Source organism: Populus nigra, chromosome 15 (genome assembly GCF_951802175.1).
Source record: "Populus nigra chromosome 15, ddPopNigr1.1, whole genome shotgun sequence".
In the NCBI taxonomy this organism is placed as follows: Eukaryota; Viridiplantae; Streptophyta; class Magnoliopsida; order Malpighiales; family Salicaceae; genus Populus; species Populus nigra.
The window spans coordinates 3,136,553-3,162,864 of NC_084866.1; the positions used below are offsets into that span (position 1 = coordinate 3,136,553).

At 33.4% G+C, this 26,312-nt stretch overlaps 3 protein-coding genes across 3 annotated transcripts; all 3 read right to left on the reverse strand.

Moving 5' to 3' along the window:
• Positions 1–307: 307 nt before the first annotated feature.
• LOC133674669 (protein NRT1/ PTR FAMILY 1.2-like) lies at positions 308–955 on the reverse strand. The gene is made up of 2 exons (XM_062095881.1): positions 685–955; positions 308–597 (listed from the first exon to the last, which is right to left on the reverse strand). Exons 1-2 carry the CDS (start codon positions 953–955, stop codon positions 308–310), a joined length of 561 nt encoding a protein of 186 aa, XP_061951865.1.
• A 2,008-nt stretch (positions 956–2,963) lies between these two features.
• LOC133674110 (protein NRT1/ PTR FAMILY 1.2-like) lies at positions 2,964–6,160 on the reverse strand. Its single transcript, XM_062095097.1, has 4 exons — positions 5,591–6,160; positions 5,279–5,496; positions 4,103–4,653; positions 2,964–4,000 (listed from the first exon to the last, which is right to left on the reverse strand). The coding sequence occupies exons 1-4, from the start codon at positions 5,685–5,687 to the stop codon at positions 3,121–3,123; spliced, it is 1,746 nt and encodes a 581-aa protein (XP_061951081.1). The 5' UTR covers positions 5,688–6,160; the 3' UTR covers positions 2,964–3,120.
• Positions 6,161–11,644: 5,484 nt separating this feature from the next.
• LOC133674283 (protein NRT1/ PTR FAMILY 1.2-like) lies at positions 11,645–14,729 on the reverse strand. Its single transcript, XM_062095329.1, has 4 exons — positions 14,463–14,729; positions 14,127–14,344; positions 12,874–13,427; positions 11,645–12,776 (listed from the first exon to the last, which is right to left on the reverse strand). Exons 1-4 carry the CDS (start codon positions 14,524–14,526, stop codon positions 11,873–11,875), a joined length of 1,740 nt encoding a protein of 579 aa, XP_061951313.1. The 5' UTR covers positions 14,527–14,729; the 3' UTR covers positions 11,645–11,872.
• Between the last annotated feature and the right edge of the window lie 11,583 nt (positions 14,730–26,312).

Sequence of the window (26,312 nt, forward strand, 5' to 3'; positions counted from 1 at the left end):
CTGAAGTAATGGTAACCCTAACCCCATTCTCAAGAAAAAGAAAAAGAAAAAGAAAGATATGGTAACCCTAAGTTCTAATAGCGTGTTTGACAATGTGGTTGCGGGCGTTTTTTAAATAACTTTTCATGTCAATATATGCCAATGATGTTTTTTTACTTTTTAAAAATTATTTTTGATATCAGCACATCAAAACGATTCAAAACATATAAACCATATTAAATTTTAATAAAAATAATAATAAAAAAATTTCAAAATTTTTGAGCAGCTGCGTTCCCTGAACCTCATGGTAATCAATTTTGTTTTGCTTCTACTCCAGCAGACGCTCCTCCTTGTCCTCGGCAGGTCCATAAGCCCAAAAACATACAAGATAATACACAAAATTAATTATAGTCAAGACAGTGATCAGCCAGTAATAATCATCTAACCGACCCTTGTTAAGATTACTTGACAACCAGCCCTCCTTCCCTCCCTTGGATGTAACCCTGTCCACAACATCCACCAAACCACTCCCTATCAGATCAGCCACCGCGGTTCCGAAAGTGAAAAGAGCCACCGCAATGGTAGACATGCTTTTAGGGAACTGAGAGTAGTAGAATTCTATTTGTCCAATTGAATTAAAAGCTTCAGCCAATCCAAGCAGGATTATTGGTGGCAAAAGTCACACTACTGACATGTTCACCACACCGTCAGGTTCGTCTTCTAGTCCTTCCCCAATAGCAGTTTTCCTTCTTATGGTTTCTACTACTGCTGACATTGCCCTTGCTGCAACTGGGACTAGCAAACCAATTCCTATCCTCACTTTAGGACTAAGCCCGCCACGTGGCCTGCCGGTGAATCTTGCTAACAATGGCATCAGAATTCGGTCATAAAAGGTTAGCCAGATTGTGAGAGTGAGAACCAGAAACACATTGAGGGATCCTGCTGGAAGTTCAAAATTCAAGATGTTCCTGACCATGGTGTTTGCTTGGAGCGTGGCAAATGAGTTTTGGTTCGAGTTGATATGCATCATGATGCCTGTAGTCCAAATGGGGATGACTCTAAGCAGAGCTTTCAGTGACTACCTGATCAACTGTGCATAGCCGCCATGGATTTGAAGCTGACCCATCAAGATTTACATCCCTATCAGGATCTATTATGATACAAGCTCGGTTCAGATACTTGCACAAAGTGTTGAGAAATGTAAAGGAGAGATGATTTGGATAGTCAAGCATCGAAGCCAAACTTATAGTCATCATTGTGTTAACACTGGTGTACCTTAAATTATCAGTAGGGACCTGGAACTCAGAGTCATCACTGTGGTAATACTGTTCAATGCTACCGTGAGATAGATGAGCTTTCTGTTCCTGAATGCTGCAACCACAACTTGAACAAAACCTGTAAATAAGCTTGAGGAGGCCTTCACTTTGATGTACTGGGAAGAACCCACCAGAAACATTAAAGCAGAGAGGAACATGAGAATTGCAGGAACGGCAAATCGATTTCATGGTTTATGGATTTGCGAAAGTAATATGGTTATGAGTTTGGTGGGTTGTTTTTTTTTTAATTGAACTTGAGGTTTTTTTATAGTTTATTAATTTTTTTAATCATATAGTTAAAAAAATAGTTTTAAAGAAAAATCATATTATTAAATTTTATAAAATAACAAAAATCAAAGGACATGAGGAAATCATTATTTACCCATACACATTGCACTATGAATAACTATAGTAATTCACAATGTTTTGTTTTCTTTCCTTTTCTTTTTCTTTTTACTTTTTGTTATGAATTTTTTTTTTTTGTCGATTTCATCTTTTAATATTGGGATAGTTGAGAATTTAATTTCATAATTTGTTTCTTTTTATTTTACCTTTTTATAAGGTTAACATCGTTTGCGGGTTTGTTAGGGTAACCTGAGTTGCTCTGGTTTATGAGTTTGGTGGGATGTATTTTTTTTAATTGAACTTGATTTTTTTATTGTTTATTTTTTTCTTATATAGTTTTAAAAAATAATTTTTAAAAAAAGTTATGTTATTAAACTGTATAAAATCTACGAATTTATTCACATGTTTGACTGGTTGACTTGGTTCGCGGGTTTGACAAGTTTAACTTTTTTAAATTAGTTTTTTTATCCTTATATACTGGGTTAATTGGAAATTCAATTTCATAATTGGTTTCGTTTCGTCTTTTATGAAATTATCGCGATTTAAAAAAAACATCTTGGTATTGGGTTGATGTTTGATTTCGCAATCATCCATTTTTGTTATCATATAATTAAATAAAACATAATTTTTTTAAAAACAAATTATAATCCAAGTGGAGTTCATAACCCAGTGTACATATTTGACGTATTAGTCTGACCTATTTGATTTATAGATTTGACAAGTTTATCCACCGATAGGATATATATATGAATACGAAATCAAGTTATCAAGGTTGCATTTGAATATATATGAAATCAATCAATTTAAGAGAAGTTATGTCTCACATGATTAAATTAAAAAACTTGAGTTTGACAAAGAGTTGAGCAAGAAAATTTTAAAATTAATTCATTTAATTAGACTTAATAACACTATTAACAAATTCTATATACTTTTAATTTTTTTTTAATATATTTTTAAAAATTAATCCAACTCAGTCATTAATTAATCCTGCTCCGATTCGATATAATAGACATGCTCTTAGTGTCTCACTTGTCGGATTTTTTTGTTGGTTTTCTTTGAAAGGCTGATTCACGTGTGATGACTAACAAATGTTTTAAACTACAGTCCACTCATCCTTGTTGCTTGCATTGTTTTGATGCCATTTTTTCTCCTACTTGAAAGGGAAACCCTTTCTGCATATCCACGTATGATTGTGATTTGTACAGTATAACACAAAACCATTGGTGCTCGGGAATGATATCAATTTAATTTAATTAATTAATTTTTTTTTTGTGTGGTTTGGTCTCATTAATGTTTGAGTCAAAGTAATGGAACAAATGAAAATAATCAAGTGTTGGAATATTCATAAAATAGACATAGCTGTTTATTCAAGACCTTTGAATTTCCTTCCAATCATTGCAATGTGGCTATCATGGACAAAGATGAAGATCCAGCTATAAACCATACATGGAATCTAACACAATTCCATCATTTTTAACCACTAATCCTCATCTGTCAAGGCTTCCCCTCCATCAGTAGCATTGCCTTCTTGTCCCTTGCAAGGACCATATGCCTTGCTACAAGCACGATAATATATGAAGTTAGCCAAACTCAAACCAGCAAGAAGCCAATAATAGTAATCGTAATGTCCCTTGTTGATGTTGCTTGAAAGCCAGCTCTCCTGATCGTTTCCCTTGAAGAAGTTGCGGACAATAGTTACTAGCAAACTCGCTATCAAGTTTGAAACAGACAGTCCCATCTCGAACAGATTGGAGGCTACACTAGACATGCTCTTAGGCAATTCAGTATAGAAGAACTCATTCTGTCCAATACCACAGAAAGCCTCAGCAAATCCGGTTATGAAAAAGTATAGCAATAACCACAACGCTGAAATGTGCAGCACGGAATTAGGGTCATCAGAAAATCCTTCTTTGATTGCAGTTTTTCGCCGAACACTCTCTATAATTGCCAATGCTGCCATGGCAGCAGAGGATGATAGGATGCCAATTCCTATTCTTTGTTTTAAGCCGAGACGAGTTGGTTTTCCCCTGATTTTTGATGCTAGAGGGATGGCTACACGATCGTAGAGAGCAATCCATAATACTGAAGAAAATAACTGAAATGCAGTGAAGGAGCCAGCAGGAACTTGGAATTTTGAAGTAATGTGCCGGTCCATAGTAGATGCCTGGAGGACTATAAAAGAGTGTTGGAGTACATTTATAGACATCAAGACCCCTGTGGACCATATTGGGATTACCTTGATCAGTGATTTAAGCTCTTCTACTTCATCTACTGTACAAAGACTCCATGGATTTGAAGCTCTTCCATCTGGGATCAAGTCTTCTTTAGGATTTCTAATGACGCAAGCTTTGTTTAGAAACCTAAGACAAGGTATATGATACAAAACAAATTAATACGTACTTTTTAGCATATAAGACGGAAATTAATTTCAGGGCACAAAGTTTTTGAGCATATAATAATACCTTAATTTTTCAGATGGGACGAGAAGTATTGATCCTTTCCTATGATGATACACATCATCTGTGACTTGGGATGATAATTTGATACTTCTATTTCTAAAGGATGCCACCAAAACTCGAGCAAATCCATTCAGCCAGCCTGCCTTAGCCTTTGACTTGACATAAATGGGAGAAGCTAAGAAGAATGAAAGAGTTGACAGGATCATGAGCACCACAGGAATTCCAAAACCCACCTTCCACCCCATGTTATCTTGAATGTATAAAATACAGGTCATGGCAAGGAACAACGCAACCGAGACTGTCGCATAGTACCAGCGGAAGAAGCTCTCTAATATTCCAGCACGTTTGAGGGTGTCCCTCTTGCCCAACTGCTCAGCACCAAAGGCCAAGGACGATGATCTTATGCCACCAGCTCCAATGGCCATGAGACCTAAAGAAGAATATAAAAGCAGAAGCTGCAATGTCGATGCGGATTCGCAACCGTCATGAAATTGGACACAAGGAGGTGGTCTTGTTCCTGGAATTATAGTTGTTAACCATAGTAGAATCACGCCCTGTACAATAAAATTAGGTTGATTGCTGCTATTGTGAGGTTGGTATATAGACTTGGAGTTAGTACTCTCTTTTCGATTTAGATGAATAGCTAGTTGGTCTTCTTTTCAATCTCACAATTCCATATTTCTGGAATTAAAACAATATTTTGAACTTGAATCTCGTTTTGATGCAATGAGAATTGTAAATTCACGGAATCCTTTTTTGTTTCTTAACTTTTGTTACAAAACCTTTGTTATTGGAATAAAAAAATCTCTAATCTTTTTGACCCTTACAACCAAGTAATCCCCCCCCCCCCTCTCTCTCAATATACACCACCTTGAAGGAAAACGTCCATAAAGACAACCAGCAAACCCATCAGTGGAGATTTCTCCCAGTGAAACTTTATGAAGTAATTATTTTTTGGTGTAGGATTCAGTGGTTGTTAAACTATTGTACATAGGATCAAACCCTTCTAGCAAGCAATCTCAGTGAGAATAAAAAGGGATTCAATATTTTTCTTCCTTTCTCTAACTTAACTTGATGATACGCATAACACCATCAACCAATTAACAGATGGAAAATGGACAAAATTAATCACAATGTAAGAAGAGCAAAGTTGATATATTATATAGGATCTAGAATTACCAGAAGGCAAGCAATACATCCAAAGCCGATCATGAAATACCGTCCCACATAGGTATCCGCAAGAAAAGCACCGATAAATGGCGTAAAACTCGTGGCAGCTGAATGAAGGTAGAGTATTTGTGCACCATTGACAGCATCAATACCATACTCTCTTGTCAAATACAGTATCAGGTTTGTCGAAAGCCCATAATTTGCCAGCCTCTCAAATGCCTCATTTACTATAACAAATTACATCGAAAAACATAATCCGTGAAAAGGATAATCAGAGCATAATATACATGATTGCCTTTTTTTTTTTTAATATGTACGTACCTATGATAAATACCAAGGCTCTTAAGCCACCCTTAGCAGTACTGCTGCTCAAGAGCGGCTCTTTGATTTTCCCTTTATGATCTAAAGGATCTTCCATTTGCTCTTCTTGGACCCTCTTCTTGCCTGAGGGAGTATCACTGTTGAAACTGAATCTCGCTTAATGCCCAGGTTGTGAGAGAGGGGCAGGGTTGCCTTTTGCCACTCAATCATATGCTGGATATTCTGTTGCCCTGTCGGGTGGTTCCCCACGATACTGGTGCAGAAGAACCAGCTACATTCTATTAAAACAAAGCAAAAAAAAGAAGAAACAAGGAATCATGGATTTTTTTTAATAGGAAAGTCATTTCAAGGATTCTTGATCCTAAAGCCAAGGTTGGTTTTGGTTAATCTTGTAGTTTTCTGCACGTTAGCATACAGTGAATTGCAGTCCAGCCTGAACAAGAAAACAAGAGAAATGGAGAAATTTGCGGGTAGGATTTTTTGAGAAATGGAATTTGTATATTAATTCAACTACGCATGTGATCTTAGAATGGAATAGTATATATTTCAAATTGAAATCGTTTTTTTTTTTTCTTTTCAATTCTTTTTGCCTCTGTAACCCAAGAGTTTTTCAAAACAGGGGAGGTACGCTATCCATTTAAATAGAAGTCAATTTTTGTTGCAGCCTCAAGTTGGTTCAAGGAAGACTCATAATGAAACAATATTCCTCCATTTTATATATATATATTAATCTCCGATTCATTTTTACTCACAACTTTCACTTTGTTAGTCTTCATGAGATCTCCTTACATGATACTTGATCTCTTTCACATTTTGATCATACTTACCATTCATTCTCAACGCAACTTTCCATTTAATTTATTTATGAATCCACGTGATCATGATTTTTATATCTTAATTAGCCTTTCATTTTATATGGTTGGCTCAACCATCTCTCGTCAGCAGTCTCTACTCCTGTTTGTCAGCTTATTAATTTTTAATCAATAGCCAGCCCCAGTACTCAGCCGACTGATTTATCAATTACTAATCAGTAGCTAGCCTTCACTCATATAATTGATTTACCAATATCTTTTATATTTCTTTCATTTCCGTTTGAGATGAAGCCACAACAACAAGAAGCTTATTAAAAGTAACATTGTTTTTATTAGAAGGACAAGCTGGAAAAGGCAATGCTGCCTCTCCTGATTAGAAAAAAACACGTATTGGTTATATTGATGGGTGTTTTCTATTTAGCAGAAGCCAAATTAAATGATTGGTGATATAAATTATAGTTACTACGTAGCACTTGGATTTACTCTTGCACCTTTGGCTAAAATTAATACTGTTAGAAAATCTTGAATGGACATTGCAATAATAATATGATGTAAAGAATGCTTTCTTGCATGCACGGTAATTTATAACGAGAAATGTATGAGTTTGTTTGAGAGTATAATTAAGGTTATTTTTTAAAATGTTTTCTATTTGAAAATATATTAATTTAATATGTTTTTAGTTTTTAAAAATTATTTTCAACATCGTATATCAAAATGTTAATTTAAAACAAGAAAAAAATAAAATAAAATTTAAATTTTTTTAAAAACACTTTTAAAACAAAAAAAAAATTTCATATTGTTATGGATATTATTAGGTTCGTGTGAAAGTTGGAAAAGGAACTTTACGGTCTCAAACAGTCGCTGAGAGGTTGATTTGGTAGGTTTTGATTTATTATTAAGAAATATGGATATTAGCATAGCAATGTCAATCATCCTCTATTTCTAAAGAGGTATAATGACAAATTAATGGCACTCGTAATTTATGAAGGAATTTGATATGAAAGATTTGGAAGGGGGATGGAATATTTGAGCATCTACACACACTAATCAAGGAAATAACTCATCATACAATATTTTTACCCTAAAATTACTTGGTAATTAAAAATGTACAAATGGGTAAGCTAATTCAGTTCTCCAACAATGACAATAATTTCATCTAATAATAATAATAATAAAAACAATAACAACAACAATTATTATTATTATTATTATTATTAATTAATAGGTTCCGAAATCTCGTAGCTGGAAGAGATTATAATATCACTAGAAATACAACTTATTGTTCATTAATTAATTGTTTCAATGTTATGAAAAAGTCAACAACCACTTGCACAAGAGCGCACCGTCGCCAATACGCCGTGAGTCCTCCTGATAACCTCAATCCCTATAGGTCCCTCGCTAGATTTGGACCACATTTTCTGTGTGTATACACATACACACACACATTGATGGTACCAAGAACCAAACCAGGAATTTTTCATGCCCTGAGCTATTAAATAAATATATATTTTTTTAAGATTAATTATTAACTTATATATATAAATTTTTAAAATTAATAGTAAAGTTTTAATTCAAATACATTACCTAAAATATTAAAAAATAAATTTGAAAGTACATGAAATTGAAGTGAAAGTAAAAATAAACTCACTATTAAAGTTAAATTCTTCGATGTTTTGTGAAATATAATTTATTTATAATCAAATCTGAATTGATATTATAACAACCCCTTAACAGGGATAAAATAAGAATCTCATGTCAACTGGAAAATAAAGTAATTAAATTTTTTCCCTCTCTCAATTCCTCCTTCCTTCACTTGATACTTCCTTAGATTAATATTTTATAAGTTGGACTTTATAAGTTTACAAGGTTATTCTCTCACTTTTCTTATATTTTTCCTTGGGTTTTTTTTTAATGTTTTTCCTTTACTTTTCTATCTTTCTCTCTTGCCTTTTCTTTTCTTTCTTTTCCTATTCTACTTATGCCCCATCGACAACATATAAAAAGAAGGAAGAGTTGATTTGTTTTATTTTTTAATGGAAAATAACCACTTTACCCTTAATGAGTCGTTTTGTTTTTATTTGACGGTCTTTTTTTTTGCACTACCAAGCTCCGATCATCCTAAAATTTTAACTAGATTTTATTCAATATATTTTAAGATCCCTCATAAAATTTCAGCTCAATCTGATGGTCGGATTGAAAATTACGCCTAATGATGTAAAACTGGTCAAATTGTGATTTTTCATCAAATTTCTGAATTTTTCCAAAACTTCTGAAATTTTAACCCAAGATAAAGCATCATATTAGAAGGCTCCATGCAAATTTTTGAAATTTTTTGATAATTCAATCGAGAATTACAAATTTGTTTTACATAAAACTAGTAAAAAAATATTGATAAAATCTTAACCTAGGCTATAGCACAACCAAGCCTCCGCCCTTGGATGGTACGGCTCCTGGTACTCATATAATATATTCTTTTTTGTTTACAAATAAAATACATATTAGGAAATTGTGAAAAGTGAAAAATCAGAATACATATCTTGAAAATTTCTAAGAACATCTTTCAAGCTCTATATGAAGTAATAACCTCATAGTTCTTCACACAGTCTTGCTAACATCTTACTGTATGGTAAGTACAAACATACAAAGATCCTTAAATTTAAATAAAACTACAATCATGCATCATCAATCAATCCTTCCCTAACATCTCCATTAACATCTACACACAATAATCAAGGAAATAACTCATCATACAATATTTTTACCGTAAAATTACTTGGTAACTAAAAATATACAACTAAATCAGCTAAATCAGTTTTTGGAAAAAATGATAACAATAATTTCATATATTCTTCTTATTCTTATTCTTATTCTTATTCTTATTTATAATTAATAGGTTCCAAAATCTCAATTTTGTTTTTTGTTCATAGCTACGTTAATAGTAAAGAGTGAATTATAATTCGTTCTCCACTATTCATTAACAGAACAGTGGAACGTAAAAGGGGTGATTCCTCCTCTTTTCTCTTTTGTTTCTGCATTGCTTCTTCTTTATGTTTTTATACCCCCGCTTCTCTATTTCTTCTTCTGTTTCTAACGGTGGTGGTGTTGTCGATGATGGCTCAGGGCAGTTCTTGTGGCGGCAACGAGAAAGGTAGGCAGTGGTGCTCCCCTTTTTCCTTTATGTTCCTTCCTTCTTTCTGTTTCCTCCCTTCTCCTTTCTTTTCCTTTTCTTTCTCTGTTTTATTTGCTTTTGTTTCCTTCCTCTTTCTCTCCTTTCTTTCTCTGTTTCTCTCTTTGCCTTCTTTCTATGTTCTTAAACAACCACCCCCATGTCAGCTCTCTCCTCGGTCTCCCCCTGTTTTTTACCTCCTATGTTTCCTTCTCTGTATATCATTCTCTTTGTTTCAAACCATTCCCTCACCCTTCTCTCTAAGTCTTTCTCTCCCTTTTGTTCTCTCTCTCTCTCTAGTCCTCTCAAAAACTCTCTTGCAAATCCCACCCCCCCTTTTGTTCTCCTCACTCTGGTACTTATGAGGGGAAAAGGGGAGAGAGCCACCCTACCCTGTCCAATCATGCCGAATGGGTAGGGTGGTTGGGCAGCTGCCCGCAGGGCTTGTCTCCTTTATTTTTTCATTTGAGGAGGCCAATGGGCGTGGGTCTTGTCAGTTTTGGGTTTTTAGGGGAGAGAGGGAAAGAGGCATCGTATGAGAGAAAATCTCCTTCTTTCTGTGCCTGTGCGTGTCCGAAGGAGGAAGGAGATGTACAGTGCCATTCAAAACGATATCGTTTCCCCCTCTCTTTTTTAATAGTGGATGAAACAGTGTCGTTTTGAACAAAACACGTTTCGAACAAAAAATGTTATTTCATTCAAATAAAATTGGTGTCAAAGAAGTCAATTTCCAAATCGATCCTTAATTTTTAATTTATTCAATCAAGTCTTCAATTGCAATTTTAATTGTAAGAATCAATTCAATTGCATCCCTGCCAAATAGGATGTCAGCTCTAAAGTTGACCATTTTTTTCATTTCGGTCATTGGTCTTGAATTTATGCATTTTGACCCTCAATTAATTAATAAACTTTTATTTTCTTCAATATAGTCCCTAATTCAGCACCTCTACTTACGCACCTTTTCATGTTTGATCCTTGGTTTCGGATTTCTTCAATTAAGTCTCTAATTGGCCATCAAACATTAATATTTATGCAATTAAATCTCTGATTTGACCAAATCAACTCTTAAAAATTATAATTTGACCCCCGAACTCTAATTTCTTCCAATTAAAGCTCATATTAACTTAAAAATTAATTTTTCTTGCAATCAAACCCTCCATAAATTCAATTAAATCTTCAATAAAATTTAATTGAGTTTATAAACATCTGATTTTAGACTTTTCTTCCTCAAATTCCTGACTTATTTTGGAATTTCTTGTTTGGCCAGATATTTAAATAAAAAGAAATAAAATAAAGGGGAATGATATGGTCGGGCTTGAGGCCCAAACCCTCCCTGGACCCAACCCTTTTTTTTTATTGAAGCGTGATCCATCTTAGCCTGTACAGGCTGGGCTAAATCCAACAGCCCAGCCCAGTTACTAGCTCGTACCAGTAACCGGCCCTTTTCTTTTTGTCAGGCGTGCGTGCCGGCTTCAGCAACTATGTAATGAAAATGCAAAACAGGGGAAAACAAAAGCTTGCCTGCTTTGAACAAGAACCTGCAGGTGCTGGGCGAAGCTTCTCTTTTCCGCTTCCTTTCTGCTCTTTGTCCCTTCTTTTTCTTGTTCTTCCTGTTTTCGTTTTCTCACGTTTTGTCTCTCTCTCGTCCCCTCTGTGTTTTTTCTGGTTTTCGTTCGTCCTCTCTCTGTTTTTGTTTTCTGTTTGCTTTTTCGTTCTCTCTCTTCTTTTCTGGCTTTAGTTCCTCTGTTTCTGCTTCTTTTCTTTCATTTTTTTTCTCTCAAGTTAGTTCCTGTCTATGATCGTCTCCGTCTTCTATGTTTTTCTATTCGTCTTCGTTGTTTCCTCCTTTGTCTTCTGTTTTTTTTTTGTCCCCCCTGTGTTTTTCTGTTCGTCCCCTGGTTCTCTCTGTTTGCTCTCAGTCCCCCGGTCTACCTCTGTTTCCCTTAGTAATATATATGTTTATTTAGTTTTCTTGTAAATATAGGTATCAATGTAAATAGAGCATCTACACACACTAATCAAGGAAATAACTCATCATACAATATTTTTACCCTAAAATTACTTGGTAACTGAAAATGTACAAATGAATCAGCTAATATATATATTGATGGTACCCATATAATATATTCTTTCTTGCTTACAGATAAAATACCAGGATATTGTGAAAAATGAAGAATGAACACACTATCTTGAAAATTTCTAAAACCGTCTTTCAAGGTCTATATGAAGCAATAACCTCATAGTTCCCTCACTAACACATCTATCTTACTGTATATGGTAAGCACGAACATACCAAGATGTTGCTTAAACTACATCATCATCATCATCATCATCATCAATCAATCCTTCCCTAACATCTCCAGTAATGCCGCTTTGTCCCCCCTTACAAGGACCATAAGCCTTGCTACAAGCAAGATAATAAATGAAGTTAGCAAAACCCAAACTAGAAAGCAGCCAGTAATAGTAATCATAATGTCCTTTGTTGATGTTGCTTGAAACCCAACTCTCTTGATTTGCTTCACTAATAAACCCACGAACATTACTTACTATAAAACTCGCCACCAAGCTTGCAGCAGACAGTCCAATACTAAAAAGATTCGAGGCCACGCTAGACATGCTTTTAGGCAATTCAGTGTAGAAGAACTCATTCAGTCCAACACCATTCATAGCCTCAGAAAATCCAAGTAAGAAATAGAATGGCAATAACCACATTGCAGACATGTGCGTAACCGCGTCAGGAATATCTGAAATTCCTTCCCTGATTGCAATTTCTCGTCGCACCCTCTCTATGATTGCCAGTACTGCCATGGAAGCAGCCGAGACCAGAATCCCAATTCCTATTTTCTGTTTCAAGCGGAGACGTGTTGGTTTTCCCGTGATTTTTGATGCTAGAGGGATGATTACGCGATCGTAGAGAGCAATCCACATTGTTGCAGAGAGCAACAGAAATGCATAGAATGATCCAGCAGGAATTTCAAATTTCGAAGTGATATGTCGGTTCATAGTGGATGCCTGGAGTAATAGGAAAGAGTTTTGACAGACATTTACAGACACCAACACCCCTGTCGACCATATTGGGATTACCTTTATTAGTGCTTTCAGCTCTTCTACTTGATCTACTGTACAAAGACTCCATGGACCTGAAGCTCTTCCATCTGGCATCAAGTCTTCTTCAGGATTCTTAATAACACAGGCTTTGTTTAGAAACCTAAGACAAGATAAGACAAAATTAAGGAAATCCTTATAGGAACTATCATATATAAAATTACCTTATTATACAAGTGCTTCACAGGTAGGTTAATTACCTTATTCTTTCACTTGGCACGACAAGCGCGGATCCCTTCCTATGATGATACAGCTCATCCGTGTCTAGCCAAGATAATTCAATCCTTCTCTTTCTAAAGGAGGCCACGAGAACTCGAGCAAATCCGATGAGCCAGCTTGCCTTAGGCTTTGGCTTGACATAAATGGGAGAAGCCAAGAAGAACGAAAGAGTTGACAGGATCATGAGAACCACAGGAACTCCGAAACCCACCTTCCAGCCCATGGCCTCTTGAATGTAAACCACACAAGTCATGGAAATAAATACAGAAGCTGAGGATGTAACATAGTACCAACTGAAGAAGCTCTCTAATATTCCAGCATGTTTAAGGCTGTCCCTCTTGCTCAGTTGATCAGCACCAAAGGCCAGGGAGCATGATCTTATGCCACCAGCTCCGATAGACATAAGGCCTAAGCAAAAATATAGAAACAAAAGCTGTGGTGTCGTCGCGTCGTTATTGCATATGCTACTAAATTGGGCGCAAGAAGGCACCGTTGCCCCAGGAATTATTGTTGTCAACCACAATAGAACCATTCCCTGCACATTTATTTGATTCCAGTTAATATTTTGACATGATCCAAAGTTTTGAGAAAGGTTTTTTTCCTTCTTCTAAACTTCAACCTCGTATTAATTAGAGAAGTGCAAACAACTTTACTGTGTGTGTGTGATGAAGATTTGTCAATTTGGACAACACATGATAACAGGTCCTGTTGAAGATTTTTATAAAAGGATTTAAGAATAAAATAGATATAATTAAACATGTTGATATATATATATATATATATATATATATATGTGCGTGCGTGTGTAAGGATAGATAACTATATATTCTCCCAAGTTTTATCCACGATAGCTTGTTACTTGTTTATTAATTCTTGTGAGATTGGCTTCCGAAACAAGCAATGGGTCCATCGATATGCAGATATCTCATTACTTATAAAATATTCAGAAATATATATAATAATTAACACGTTTAATATATTAAAAATTATTTCAATTTAAAAACTCAGTTAAGAATAATTTTATATTAAATCTAACCATAAGAAATATATGTGTATATAAAACACGATTAAGTGTCCTTTTTTTCTCCTTTGAGATTAGCAATGGACTTAATTAAGTGGAATCACCACTTTTGTTTGTGAGAGAATCGCCACCACATTGTCTTTGTGACAAACAGAAGGGAGAAAAATAGAAAGACAAGAGAGATGATGCAAAGTTGGAAAGAAATAATGTTACCAGAAGGCTCGCAATACATCCAAAGCCGATCATCGGGTATCGACCCACATATGTATCAGCAAGAAAAGCCCCAATAATTGGCATGAAATTCCCAGCAGCTGAGTAGAGGAAGAGTATTTGGGCACCGCTAGCTGCATCCATGCCATACTCTCTAGTCAAATACAGTATCATATTTGTTGATAGCCCAAAACTTGCTAGCCTCTCCAGTGCCTCATTTGCTGTCAAAACATTAATTTAAACCACATTACTTGAAGAGTAATATATATAAGCTGCCACGTAACCTGCTGCTCATAATATATGCGTCTGCGTGCATGTTGCTGAAAGTGTATTAAATACCTATGATGAAAAACAAGGCTCTTATGCCACCCTTCGGGCTGCTCAAGAGTGGCTCTGTGATCATCTCCTTCGGATCTGATTGTGCACTCTGTCGATGGAGGGAAAGAGTCTCGCAGCTTCTTCAGTCCACTAATTTGTTGTGAGAGATCATTTGGTGCACGATGAATACATATATACACCCAGAGATTTGTTGCCTTAGTAAGCTAGGTTTTGTCTGGCCTTTGTTTTCCCGCTGCTGGTTTTGGCTTCATTAGCTGTTCCTCTAGGATTCATTAGCTGTCCTTCGATTGATTCTATCCATCAAAAAAGAAATATAGATTGAACGTTGATGTCACTGGATAATAATTCTTTAGTAAACGTAAGATTTTGTCAACCTGCAATTTTTTATTTCACTGTAACCTGTTTCCCGGAAGAACAGCGTAAATTCGAGCACACAAATATTCTATTCATCTTTTAAGCTAAGTATCCAAGCACAGACAAGCTGAATTTTGTAGAAACAGAATTCTTCCTTGCAGGTTTTACTTAGCTCTTGCCCAATTGGATTTAGGACCAAGTCTTTGGATTAAATTATGTATCCTTGTTAATCCAATCAACTTCATGTATGATCTTCCAACTAGGATATTGCACATGTCAGGTGGTTTTTTGGTACACTGCCACTACACCGTCTCTGAAACAGTTTCACAAAAAAACTGAAAGGGAAAACCACCCCGCTTATTGTACTTCAACTTGCATATATAATAAATTGAAAGGGAAAACATTCATTGTATTGTTCATAAATTGCTATTCATACGCATTCATTGCACTCTTTGCTTATTATTATTATTATTTGATTTGATAAAATAAAATTGTAGAAGTTGATAGCAATGAGCTCAATGCTATGCATCAACTTTGTTCTGCAAAATCAATCAATATCAAGCTAGGAATAAAAAATTGTCTCCCATTGCAAAGCCAAAATAAGCTTCAATACTGGCAACATTTACGAAAGCCAACCGTACATTTTTAAATGCAATATCATGTATTATATTTGTTTACAGCCCAAAATATGTTTGAAGGATTAAAAATAATGATACTTTAAAATAACGAGAAAGAAAATTATTGGTTTGATACAATGAAACTCGTTTCTCCTCTGTGAACAAATGTGATCATTAGCTGTTTCTTTGTAGGGGACCATTAATTTGAACATTATTTTTTCTTAAACCCTATAATTCCAAAACCTTTAATTTGTTTTGATTCATTTGTTTTTTTTTTTTTTTTTAAATGGGAGTACTGTTTAATTTCTTTTTTATATATAAAACTAGGACCAGATTCAACCCCTAGTGTAACATGTTTGATGTGGGACCGATATGTGCCTTGTATTTTGGATAATTGTTAGTGATATGGCACATGTATGTTGGGTGGTCACTGAGATCCATTGTCAGTTGTTTGATTCAGAATCGTTAAGAAATTCAGATATATTTCAATGATAAAGGACTAAATGTGACTAAAAAAAATAAAAATTAAGATTTAAGGGTTTTAATGGTTCCTAACCGATAGTCTGTTTATGACTTAGAATGAAGATTTATTTGTATGAATAAATCTAGCGTTTTAAATTTATTATGGGCTTGTGTGTCCAAATAAATTTTTATGGGAAAGATACATAAAGATGCACTGACATGGTTCACTTATCTTGAAAGGCGGAATGATTTTTCATAACTGGTATGTTGTGATGAAAATATTCCTAATTAAAATTAGTAAATATTCAGAATGATTCTGAAAATTTTCTAGTTAATTTATGATATTTAAATACTAGTCTACTTGTAAGTTCAACATTTATAATTACATATTGACCATTAATTTTCATGAATTAAAATTTTAATAATTACTAGAATATTGATCAAATTCTCATGGATTAAATAAACTAATTATTAAATTCAAAATATATGCTACAAAAATCAAACATAACATGTATTTAATTTTTAAAACAATATATGATTTTTGTAGTTTTGAGAGACTTGACCATATACAATCAAGACTTTAATTTAATTTTTTATGTTTTTGGTTTTAAGCATTCAAAAACATGTATGAAAATACAAACACACACACACACATTCTTTTTACTATATTTTATTCACGCACTACAATTACATTTTTTACATATCACCAAAACTCAAAACAATTCAAACACACACAGAATACACATTTATAATTTACAAAATAGACCTTTCAAAATTTACAAATTAATCTAGAGAAATTACTAAAAATTCAAGAATAGTGCTGAGAAGCTTCCAAGTTCCAGGAACGATGGAGGCGCCTAGGTCTCACGCACCACCGTCATTGGCGGCGTGTGGAACAACGTGCCAACACCGACAAAGACAAGAAATGGGTGGATTGGAGACTGCTTCTTCTCTCTTTTCTTCCTGTGTTGGCAATGAGTTTTTTTTTGTTATCTGCAAACAAAAGAAATCTCAAACATGAACAATCAATTTATTTCCTTTTTTTTATAGATCCATTTCTCTCTATAGTTTTCTTTTAGGGTCTTTAATGGTTGTTGGAACACTCAATGATAACGTGAGGAGGTGTTGGAGGAAATAACCATTTAGTCTGACGTGGTGGTGGTCGTGCTTAGTAGTTAACAGTGAGGAAGAGAAGTTTTATGGGTATTTGATGTGGGTTTTATTTGGGTTTAATGAGCTGATTTTGGCCAAAAAAAAAATGGGAACAAGGTCTTGTGGTTCTAGGTTTAAATTTGCAGGCAAGAGGAAATTGAGGGGTTCTAAGTGTGTTATGGTGAAGTGTGGTTGTCGGTTAGGTTGGAGGACAAACTGGTAGGGACGCTGTTATTGTCGTGGTCGACAATTAGTGGGTGGTTTTTGGTCAAGCGAGGATGATGTTGGTGGTGCTGTTATGTGGCTAGAATAAGGAGTAAAGGTTGAAGAAGAAGGAATCGATTGAGAGACTGATTTGCTCATTTCGAAATTTTAGCTATAGCTGTGAGCAGACGGGGTTTGAGTGGTTTTGGGTTTTTGTGACTGGTAAATGTGATGGTTGGCTTGGCAATATTAATGGTAGGTCTCAATAGGTCAATTTGTTTTCAAACAAAAAAATGAGAGGGGTTGTTGATTTTGGGTTGTGTGGCTAGTGGTGGTGATGCAACCATATTATTCGATAATTTCACCCACATTTAACTAATGATTTGCCTATGTTTTATATATAAAATACCTTGATATTCTTTGTTTTATGTTTTGAAGGCACTTTTGGATGAAAGATGCAAAAAGGAGTAAATTGGAGGTAATTGGCAGATTTGACCTTCAGTCAATGTTTTGTGCAGAGCGTGAGCTCTAGAGGTCGAAATGAAGTGATTCTAGTAGAATTAGAAAGCTAACATCCATACCTTTCTAGAAATCTAAGGCAAGAAAATAAAATAAGGAAGAGCATGGAAATCGCAGCCTTCAAAGTCAAATCTCGCAATCTGCCAATGTTGACCTTTGTCCATTCCGACTTGAATATCTGGAGCTACAGAAGTCCAATTGATGCAAACTCAATTGTTTTGGATTCATGACTCAAAGGGATATAAACGCTCCAAAGCAAAAAAATATTTCATATGAGGGAGATATGATTTTTCAAAGATGACAACTAAATTCTGCCAGCAAACAGGTTTCATGAAGAAACGAGTTCAAATTACGCTCCGAAGCATCTAAACCGATATCCAAGTTTTTATTTCAGGAATTTATCTCCTCTAAGTCAAAGCTTGAAGATTTCATGCAAGGCTATTTCTTTTTTTTTTTAGGAAAATAGTTTTTGAAGTACTTAAATATAAACAGTCTACTTAAGGGAGGACTATTTTGTAAAATAGAAACTAGGGTTTCCTAGGATATAAAAAGAATGAGAGAAGAGAAGGGGGGCAGCCAGCCAAGAGGAGAAAAACGCCCCCCCTCCTCTAAGAAACTCAAAATTATGCATTCTTCCTTCTTTTTGATTAGTTGTTCAACAAACATGCAAAGCTAAACACTTTTTCTTGGTTGCAAGGACACGAAAACCTTCGGATTTCAAGAACTGTTAGATTTATTTTACATTTTCTTTTCTGTTTATATGATGAATATGTTTGTTCTTCTATGCTTATTTTTTCTATGATTGTTTATTTTAATTGCTAGAGCAGACTCTAAGTTATTATTGTAGACAATCTATTGCTAAGTTTGATATCAAAACCGGAGTTGTGGTATATGAACTTATGAAGCAACTGAGTTTAATAATTGTGGCAGATCTACGTTATTAATCTTAGGGAGAACATTCAATCAAATCAAACATACACTGTGGACAATTATGTTTTCTTGATTAATCAACTTATCTAGTTCTTAAGGCTGCCATTGAATTAAATTACTAGTGTGGACACTGTGGTTGTTTGATGATTAGGGTTAGTTATAAGGCGGATCCGTTAACTAACCAATGTTAAGAAGAGATAAATATTCAGAATATAAATTGATGTTTTGTTTCCATGATCAGTTCTGATTTCTGTAGGTGGATGTTTACTTGCGACCAATGTTTGTTCTCTTGATAATTTTCTGATTTTATTAAATTTTGTTCGATAGTTTTCTGTTTTCTTTTGCTTTAACCTAGATAACGTCCAACCCCCCCAAATTGCATATCATCTAGCATAAAAATCTGACTTGAATCTTTCTCGTGGGATCGACCCCTTGCTTGCTTTATATTATCTTGTGTGTTGTGTTTGAAGTTAGAGTAATTAATTTGTGCGATTGCGACATCCCAACAGGTGGCGGTGTTTATAATGGTGTTATTGGAGTGTGTTTTTAGTGATGATTTGGAGGGTGAGGTTGCAGCTATGGTGGTGGTCAAGACATGCTCGTGGTGTAGTGTGGTAGTAAGATGGAGATGTTGTGGAGAAAGATTGATGATGGATGGAAATTAAAGGCTACACAACTGATCCCATTGCTGGTATTCGTTGGATGAGTGAATTATTTTTCACTTCTTTAGCTTAAGGAAAAAGGTCAAGTGTTTGATGTTGGTTTTAGTATTTGGGTGAGTTAGTTGTGAGTGGGAGAGGACGTGGGAACATTTTTTGCTTTTTTTTTTTGGTTAGTTTTTTTTGGTAATGGCCTTCCTATAAAATCCTCCCCTAAATTTCCACCATTCTTTAGTGTGTGGTGCAAATACCTATTTATAGATAAAAAAAGGTTTGTTACTTTTATTTGTTTGGCTTGCAAATAAACTAGGTGACTAAAAGTAACCTAAATAAATTGGTTTTTTGTAAATTTTGATTTTTTTGTATTTTGATTCTTTTAAAGAACAACATCAATGTTGACTTAAAAAACATATTAACAACTAAATGTGTTGAAAGTAGATTTTATTTTATTTTAAATTGTTTGGAAAAGACACTGAAAATGATGTAATTACGTCAAGACCATATATTTTGTGTTTTTTTTCTATTTTTGGTTTTTTATTATTTTTTTAAAAAAATAAATTAAAATATTAAGTAGCAACAAGTGATATGACTATAAACCTGTAAAGATATCTTGTGATGTCCCTTGACTTGACACTAAAATGCTCAATACAAGGAATAAAAGCTAAGTCAAATAACCTTAAAAGAACAAAGTCGAGTAGCATGGTTCATGGACAAAATTCAACAAAGTCTTTAACTTCTCTCATAACTCTTTTAGAAATGGCTTATAAACTTGGAATCTCATTCAAATGAGCCACCTCTTTAAAGTAGAGATGGGCAATCCATGCAGCATACATAATCTATTTTGCAAGTAATGAAATAGGACATTTTGGAGAACCCATCCACCATCATCATAACAGTATACATGACTTGTTAGCTATATGGTAAACACAACACGAAGTCCATGTTAATATCTAATCAAAGAGCATATATTACAGGCAATGAAGTATGCAAACAAGCATTGATAAGGGTGCAGTTGGATTGGTAACAAATGAGACACCACTCTATAAACCACACAACATAATTAAAGGATATTAAGGCTATAGTTTTGTCATGTATGAAGTTACGCTTATAATGCAGCTCACAAGCAATATTATGATCACGAAGGGAATAATTTAAAACATATAATTGCAAGTCATAAAATAGATAACCATTAAGAATAGCATAATCACCTTACTTAGCACCAATAACCATCTAAAAATAAATTTGTCAAGGTGAATAATCTCCTAAGTACAACTCTTGAAAAAGTGTCAAACCTCATAAGCTTCATGTGAATGACGTTGAGAAGAGCAACCTATTTACTCAATACATCAACCACTTATATTTTTAAAGGAAGAATCTCCTCCTAGGCACAACTCATAAAAAGTGAACTCTTGGATACAGGACACCAATTTTTCATGTCAGCTACTTAACTTTATAAAAAGTGAACTCTTGGATATAGGATTTTAAGGGTGTTGTTTAAGGATTTTTTTTTAAAGGGCTGAAAAATAAACTTTTCAACAAAAAATTCACCTGTAAGTTACACGTAGCTTGATTTTTTTTTTTAAAAAAAGTGGATAACATGTAATATGCCCTTTAAAAAAGAAGGAAACATGGTCTAAGCATGCTGGGCCACCTAGGCATGTACGGCTCAAATTTGTTTTTTGTGTGTGTCCTTTGATTTTTTTTACAATGGTAGTTTTTTATTTGGATTTTTTAAAAATATTTGATTTCATCCTTTAATATTTATACGGTTATATATTGTAATCTCAAATAAACATGTTAACATTTTATTAGTGCCTAATTTTGCAAGTTCTTATATTTGCTATCATATAATTTAAGTAAAAAATTATTAAACCTAATGAAATGCATGGCTCGGGTCATGGATTTGAAATATTAAGTCGCAAAAGCCCAGCTTGATCCAAGATCATTGTCTCATATGTTATTACAAAGATCCATCTTGATTTTTTTTTTACAAAGTCAAACAATGTTTTAACTGGTCATTAGAGTTATCTTTGTACTTAGTAAGTTAACTAGGTCACATCAATATAATTTCTATACAATTTAATTTGAAATCCAGGTTAAATAAAAAGTAGGGTCAGAAGTTTTCAAGTTTAACTAAAAAATAGGGTCAGAAGTTTTCAAGTTTAACTTATTGGGTCAAGTTTAATATAAATACCTAAGTTTTCCTACGACCTAAACAATTTTACATATTTGTGGACTTGTCTTTGAAGAGAGAGATGGAGAGCGAGAGAGTCCCACTAGACTGTTGTGATATGAGGAGGTTTGTTGTTGGTGCATATTTTTTTGCATTAAATAAAGACTTAATTTACCATACAATAGAAACTCACACTTATAAATACTCAGGAATAAGTGTTTCTTTTCAATGTGGGATATATTTTTTTTTTCTTTATTTATTTACAAACTACAGACTAGACCGTTGTGATATGAGGAGGTTTGTTGTTGGTGCATAATTTTTTGCATTAAGTAAAGTGTTTTTAAATATTCTCTAAAAAGTATAGGGATTTATTATGCAAAATCACATTATTGATTCTCTCACAAAACACTTTGTATTTACTGTTCATAGTGTTTATCTTTTTTCATCCTAATATTTCTTTTTTCAAATTGGACACTAATTTAAATTAATTTATTAGGAAAGAGTAAGATTACATGACAGGGGACTAAAGCAAAGGAGGTAAAGGATATGACCAACTTTTTCTAATTTTATACAAAATATTTATTGTGACCTTATACTTTCTAAATTATAAATATTGAGTCCCCTCAATTTTTAAAATTTCATAAAAAAATCATTTTCAATCTAAAACTTTATTTTTCTCATTTTTAGTCCCTAGTTCAAGAGAAGAGAAAGAAAGTCTCTGAATTTTTATGGTAGAGAAAGAAAATCATCATTAACATTGATTATAACAATTAAAATGATTGATCTTGGTGTTAACAAGTTCCATTCGATGAGGAGAATTTCACTTGTGTGTTTTTTCACTTTCAAATTGCCTAAAATATAGATATGAGCTCTGAAAGATAACAATTGCTTACACTCGATGAAAGGAGTGTATCCTAGGTGTTTTTTTTATCCTAACTTTGACTAAGATGTTAGATATGAGCTTGAGAAGTTTTTTGATTTCGGGTTAATTTTGAGTTTTTTTGTTGTATTTTTGGGTTTTTTATGCCCTAGGCCTTTTTTTTCAACTTTAATAAATTTTTATCAAAGTTTTATAATGATTTTTGATAGAATATGATTCAATTTGCACTTATTTTACAGGTTATATATATATATATATATTATGTTATGAGAGATTCTTTATTTTTTACCTTAAATTTATTTCCCTTTAATTTTATTCAAATGCTCTCCTATACGTGTATTAGTATTATTCTTTAATTAAATAAAATATTTATTCCAAAAACAAAATATTATTAGATACAATAAAGTCAATACAATCAAGTTTATTATCCAAGTTTCGAGATGCCTATAGCCACATCTATCTCTCAACTTGATTTTTTGATAGAATATGATTCAATTTGCACTTATTTTACAGGTAATATATATATATATATATATATATATATATATATATATGTTATGAGAAATTCTTTATTTTTTGTCTTAAATTTATTTCCCTTTAATTTTATTCAAATGCTCTCCTATACGTGTATTAGTATTATTCTTTAATTAAATAAAACATTTATTCCAATAACAAAATATTATTAGATACAATAAAGTCAATACAATCAAGTTTATTATCCAAGTTTCGAGATTAAATGCCTATAGCCACATCTATCTCTCAACTTTGCAATTTATTTTTTGGTTAAATATCACTTGTTTTTTACTTGATTTTAACAAAAAAATATTTTAATTTTTTAAATAAATGTAGCCTTGTATAATATATTTTTTCTTTGATTTTATTCTAAGAAACAAAGTTATTAGACATGACTGGATACATGACCCATGTTACGAGATCAAATATCTTGAACCACATCTAACTCTCTATTTTTTTTTAGTTTTGACTTTAGTTATCATTGATAATTTTTTTTAAAAAAGTTTTAATGGCATAGATAATTATTTGACTTTAGTTATTAAACACAACTATATATATGACCCTTGTTATGAGATTAAATATCTTGATCTATATCTTTCTCTTGATTTTTTCAGTTTAGTCTTTACTTATCATTAATGTCTTTTTTATTTTGTTGGCAAGAATAATTCTTGATTTATTGAATTAGATACATGAATAAGCTTTTTTATTTTTGTTTGTGAATTTTTTATGCTGAAAAAACACGTTAAAAAAGTATGCATATTCTTTGTTTTTGCTGAAAAATAAAATTATTTGATCTACAATGGAGCACATGTCAAATAGATATAATAATAATAGAATGATGCAACTTTAAATATATTACATGTTTAATATTTATGGAATTCTTACATGTCAATCTCTTGATCAATAAACTTTACCATCTAATTAAAAATTAAAACATATATCTCATATCTTGTGTGCATCCTACCAACACTCATTAAGAGGTTTTAATCTCAACCTCATCTTAGATTGCTAATCAGCTACAGACTTATTGTCAATGGAAAAATAGTCTTCCAGTATATGTTATAATTAACCTTCATGGAGCTGCCAAGTCGTCCAAACATGTATCTCATAGCTTGCAGTAAAAAGCTCATCATTGTATGCTTAATGTTCTTCTCAATGGATTCATTTTGGTTTGTCTAATCAGATTGTGAAAAGAAATTCATTGACATTATCAACAATGTTCATTTTATAACCCATATTCATGTGGTGAAATGCAATTTTGGGCTTCAAAATAGATGGTCTCGTAGTTAGTCTTGATGGTATGCATCTTTCCAACATTCATTCAAATGCAACCATGCAATAACATTTGTCAGGAGTCATAGCCATGTTTGAGAGGGTAAACCCATATGAAGATATAAAGATGTCCTTCACGTGCAACATTGTCCCACAGTTAGTCTTGGTGGTGTGCATCCTTCCGACATCCATTTAAAAGTAGTCATGTGATAACATTTTTTTTATCTATCATCAAAAGGCACTTGTCATCATAGCTTTGATGGACTTCACTGATTCACCATTTGATTATCTTCTTTTTTTTGTCAGCTAATCTGAATACTATTTGTTTTTTTTCTCAGGGTCCAGTGTATTGCCCCTAGGTGGTCAGCTTTTCAAGGATGAGCAAGAAGTGTCAATGTTAGCTCTATCAAGAATTTTACAAACTCTATCAATGTGTGTTCTTATTTGACAATATTTATTGTGCTAAAATCAGCTCTCACATTTCAAAGATCATATATCTATTCAAGTCTAATAATTGAAATAACATCAAAGAGATGTCTGTTTTTAAAAAGTATTTTTGAAAATCAATCTTGTTTGGTCAAAGACCCAACACACACCATTAAATACATGTAGTCCTTTGATTATCTTGTATTTTGAAAATAGAAATTGACTTGTTGTGAGATTAAAATAACTTTTCTATGGTTTTTGTGTCCATTTTAATCTCTGATCTTGGATACATTTTTGATAGTAGTGATGAGGTGACCTTCCGTGACTTTTTAAAAATTAAAACTGGAGGCTTTATCAAGAAATGTTGTTTCTTTTGAGCACCTATTTTATCAGCATATATAACAACCAATAACTTAATTCATGAAGCTATGAGTCTTATAGAAAAGCTTTTCAAGTTTTAAGAGCACCATTTATCAATTCAAATTGCTTACTTAATGAAAAAGGGCTTTTGAAAGCATGAAATGCAGGCCATGGTTCATGTCTATGAAAGAAAGGAAAATTCACATATTCAAAGGGTGTTTTGAGGGTTTCAAAGACCTAGGATCAACATCAATTATTCATCAGCTCTTTTTCTATTGGTGTCTTTATAAAGAAAATGACATATAACCATGTTAATCTCAACAATCAGAATTCTCTTGACATGGATCATAATACAAATCCAACTTTTGATTTGATGAATAACCAATCTAATCATTTGAAAATACTAGAGGCTTTATCATAGACACCAGAAAACATGTTTATAGCTTACTGTTTTTTTTTTTTTTCTGGTGTTGACTTTTGGCATTTGCTGTGTCTGCTAAGACTCAATTCGCCTCTTGCTCACCAACTTCAGGACTCAATTCTTGAAATTTTTGTAACTATTCAATTAAATGGCCCAGGACATATTCACATCTCTTATCTGGATTATACCACCTAGCAAATGGGGTTGCATGAGATTTCATGAAGTCAAGGCAATAAGTCCAAAATCTAACAGATGCTGGTAGATGAACTTGATTGGCGAAGGGATGTCACTCTTGACAAAGGAACTTGATGAGTTGTGCTACAACGAGACTTGACTGGATCATAAAACTAAGGTTTCCCACTTAAGAGTCATCTTCTGATCATTATTCTGGAATCCACGATAAGACCTTCAATATTTCCCATCTTGCTAGCTTGTTCAATTCTTTCGGCAATAATCACAACCTCTTGTCAATCTTCCAAGGTGGTTGTGGTTTTCTAGGCACTGTTGGAAACCTTATAAGGTTGTTAGGTAATTTTGGCAATGCATGAAACCATGCAGCACCGCCATTACCGACGTATGGAATCACACACTGTCTCTACTAGAGGAGAACCTGATGAATCTGAAACTCCTCTATCTCCTTTTCAATTCCTTATTGACAGTGCAACAAACAGACACATGTAGAGGGAGTTCTATTATGTTGAAGTTTCAATCTTCTTCTTGTTTTTCAGATCAAGTCTGTATCTTCTCCTTACTTCTGTATTTTAATGTTGATACTAGTAAGAGAAAATTATAGATGATATGAAACCACTACATTTTTTCTTAGATTCCCTAGTAGTAAAGCCACCAACGGATCTTTATAGAAGGAGCTCTACTCTATTGAAGTTCAATGTATACTCTTGTTTTTTCAG

Coding starts and splice junctions, on each gene's coding strand:
- LOC133674669 (XM_062095881.1), bottom strand. CDS start 955: ATGGTCAGGAACATCTTGAATTTTGAACTTCCAGCAGGATCCCTCAAT. Junction 598..684: donor ACTAGAAGACGAACCTGACG/GTGTGGTGAACA, acceptor TTGGACAAATAG/AATTCTACTACTCTCAGTTC.
- LOC133674110 (XM_062095097.1), bottom strand. CDS start 5,687: ATGGAAGATCCTTTAGATCATAAAGGGAAAATCAAAGAGCCGCTCTTG. Junction 5,497..5,590: donor AGCCTTGGTATTTATCATAG/GTACGTACATAT, acceptor AATTTGTTATAG/TAAATGAGGCATTTGAGAGG. Junction 4,654..5,278: donor GATGTATTGCTTGCCTTCTG/GTAATTCTAGAT, acceptor TTTATTGTACAG/GGCGTGATTCTACTATGGTT.
- LOC133674283 (XM_062095329.1), bottom strand. CDS start 14,526: ATGATCACAGAGCCACTCTTGAGCAGCCCGAAGGGTGGCATAAGAGCC. Junction 13,428..14,126: donor GATGTATTGCGAGCCTTCTG/GTAACATTATTT, acceptor ATAAATGTGCAG/GGAATGGTTCTATTGTGGTT. Junction 12,777..12,873: donor GTGCCAAGTGAAAGAATAAG/GTAATTAACCTA, acceptor ATCTTGTCTTAG/GTTTCTAAACAAAGCCTGTG.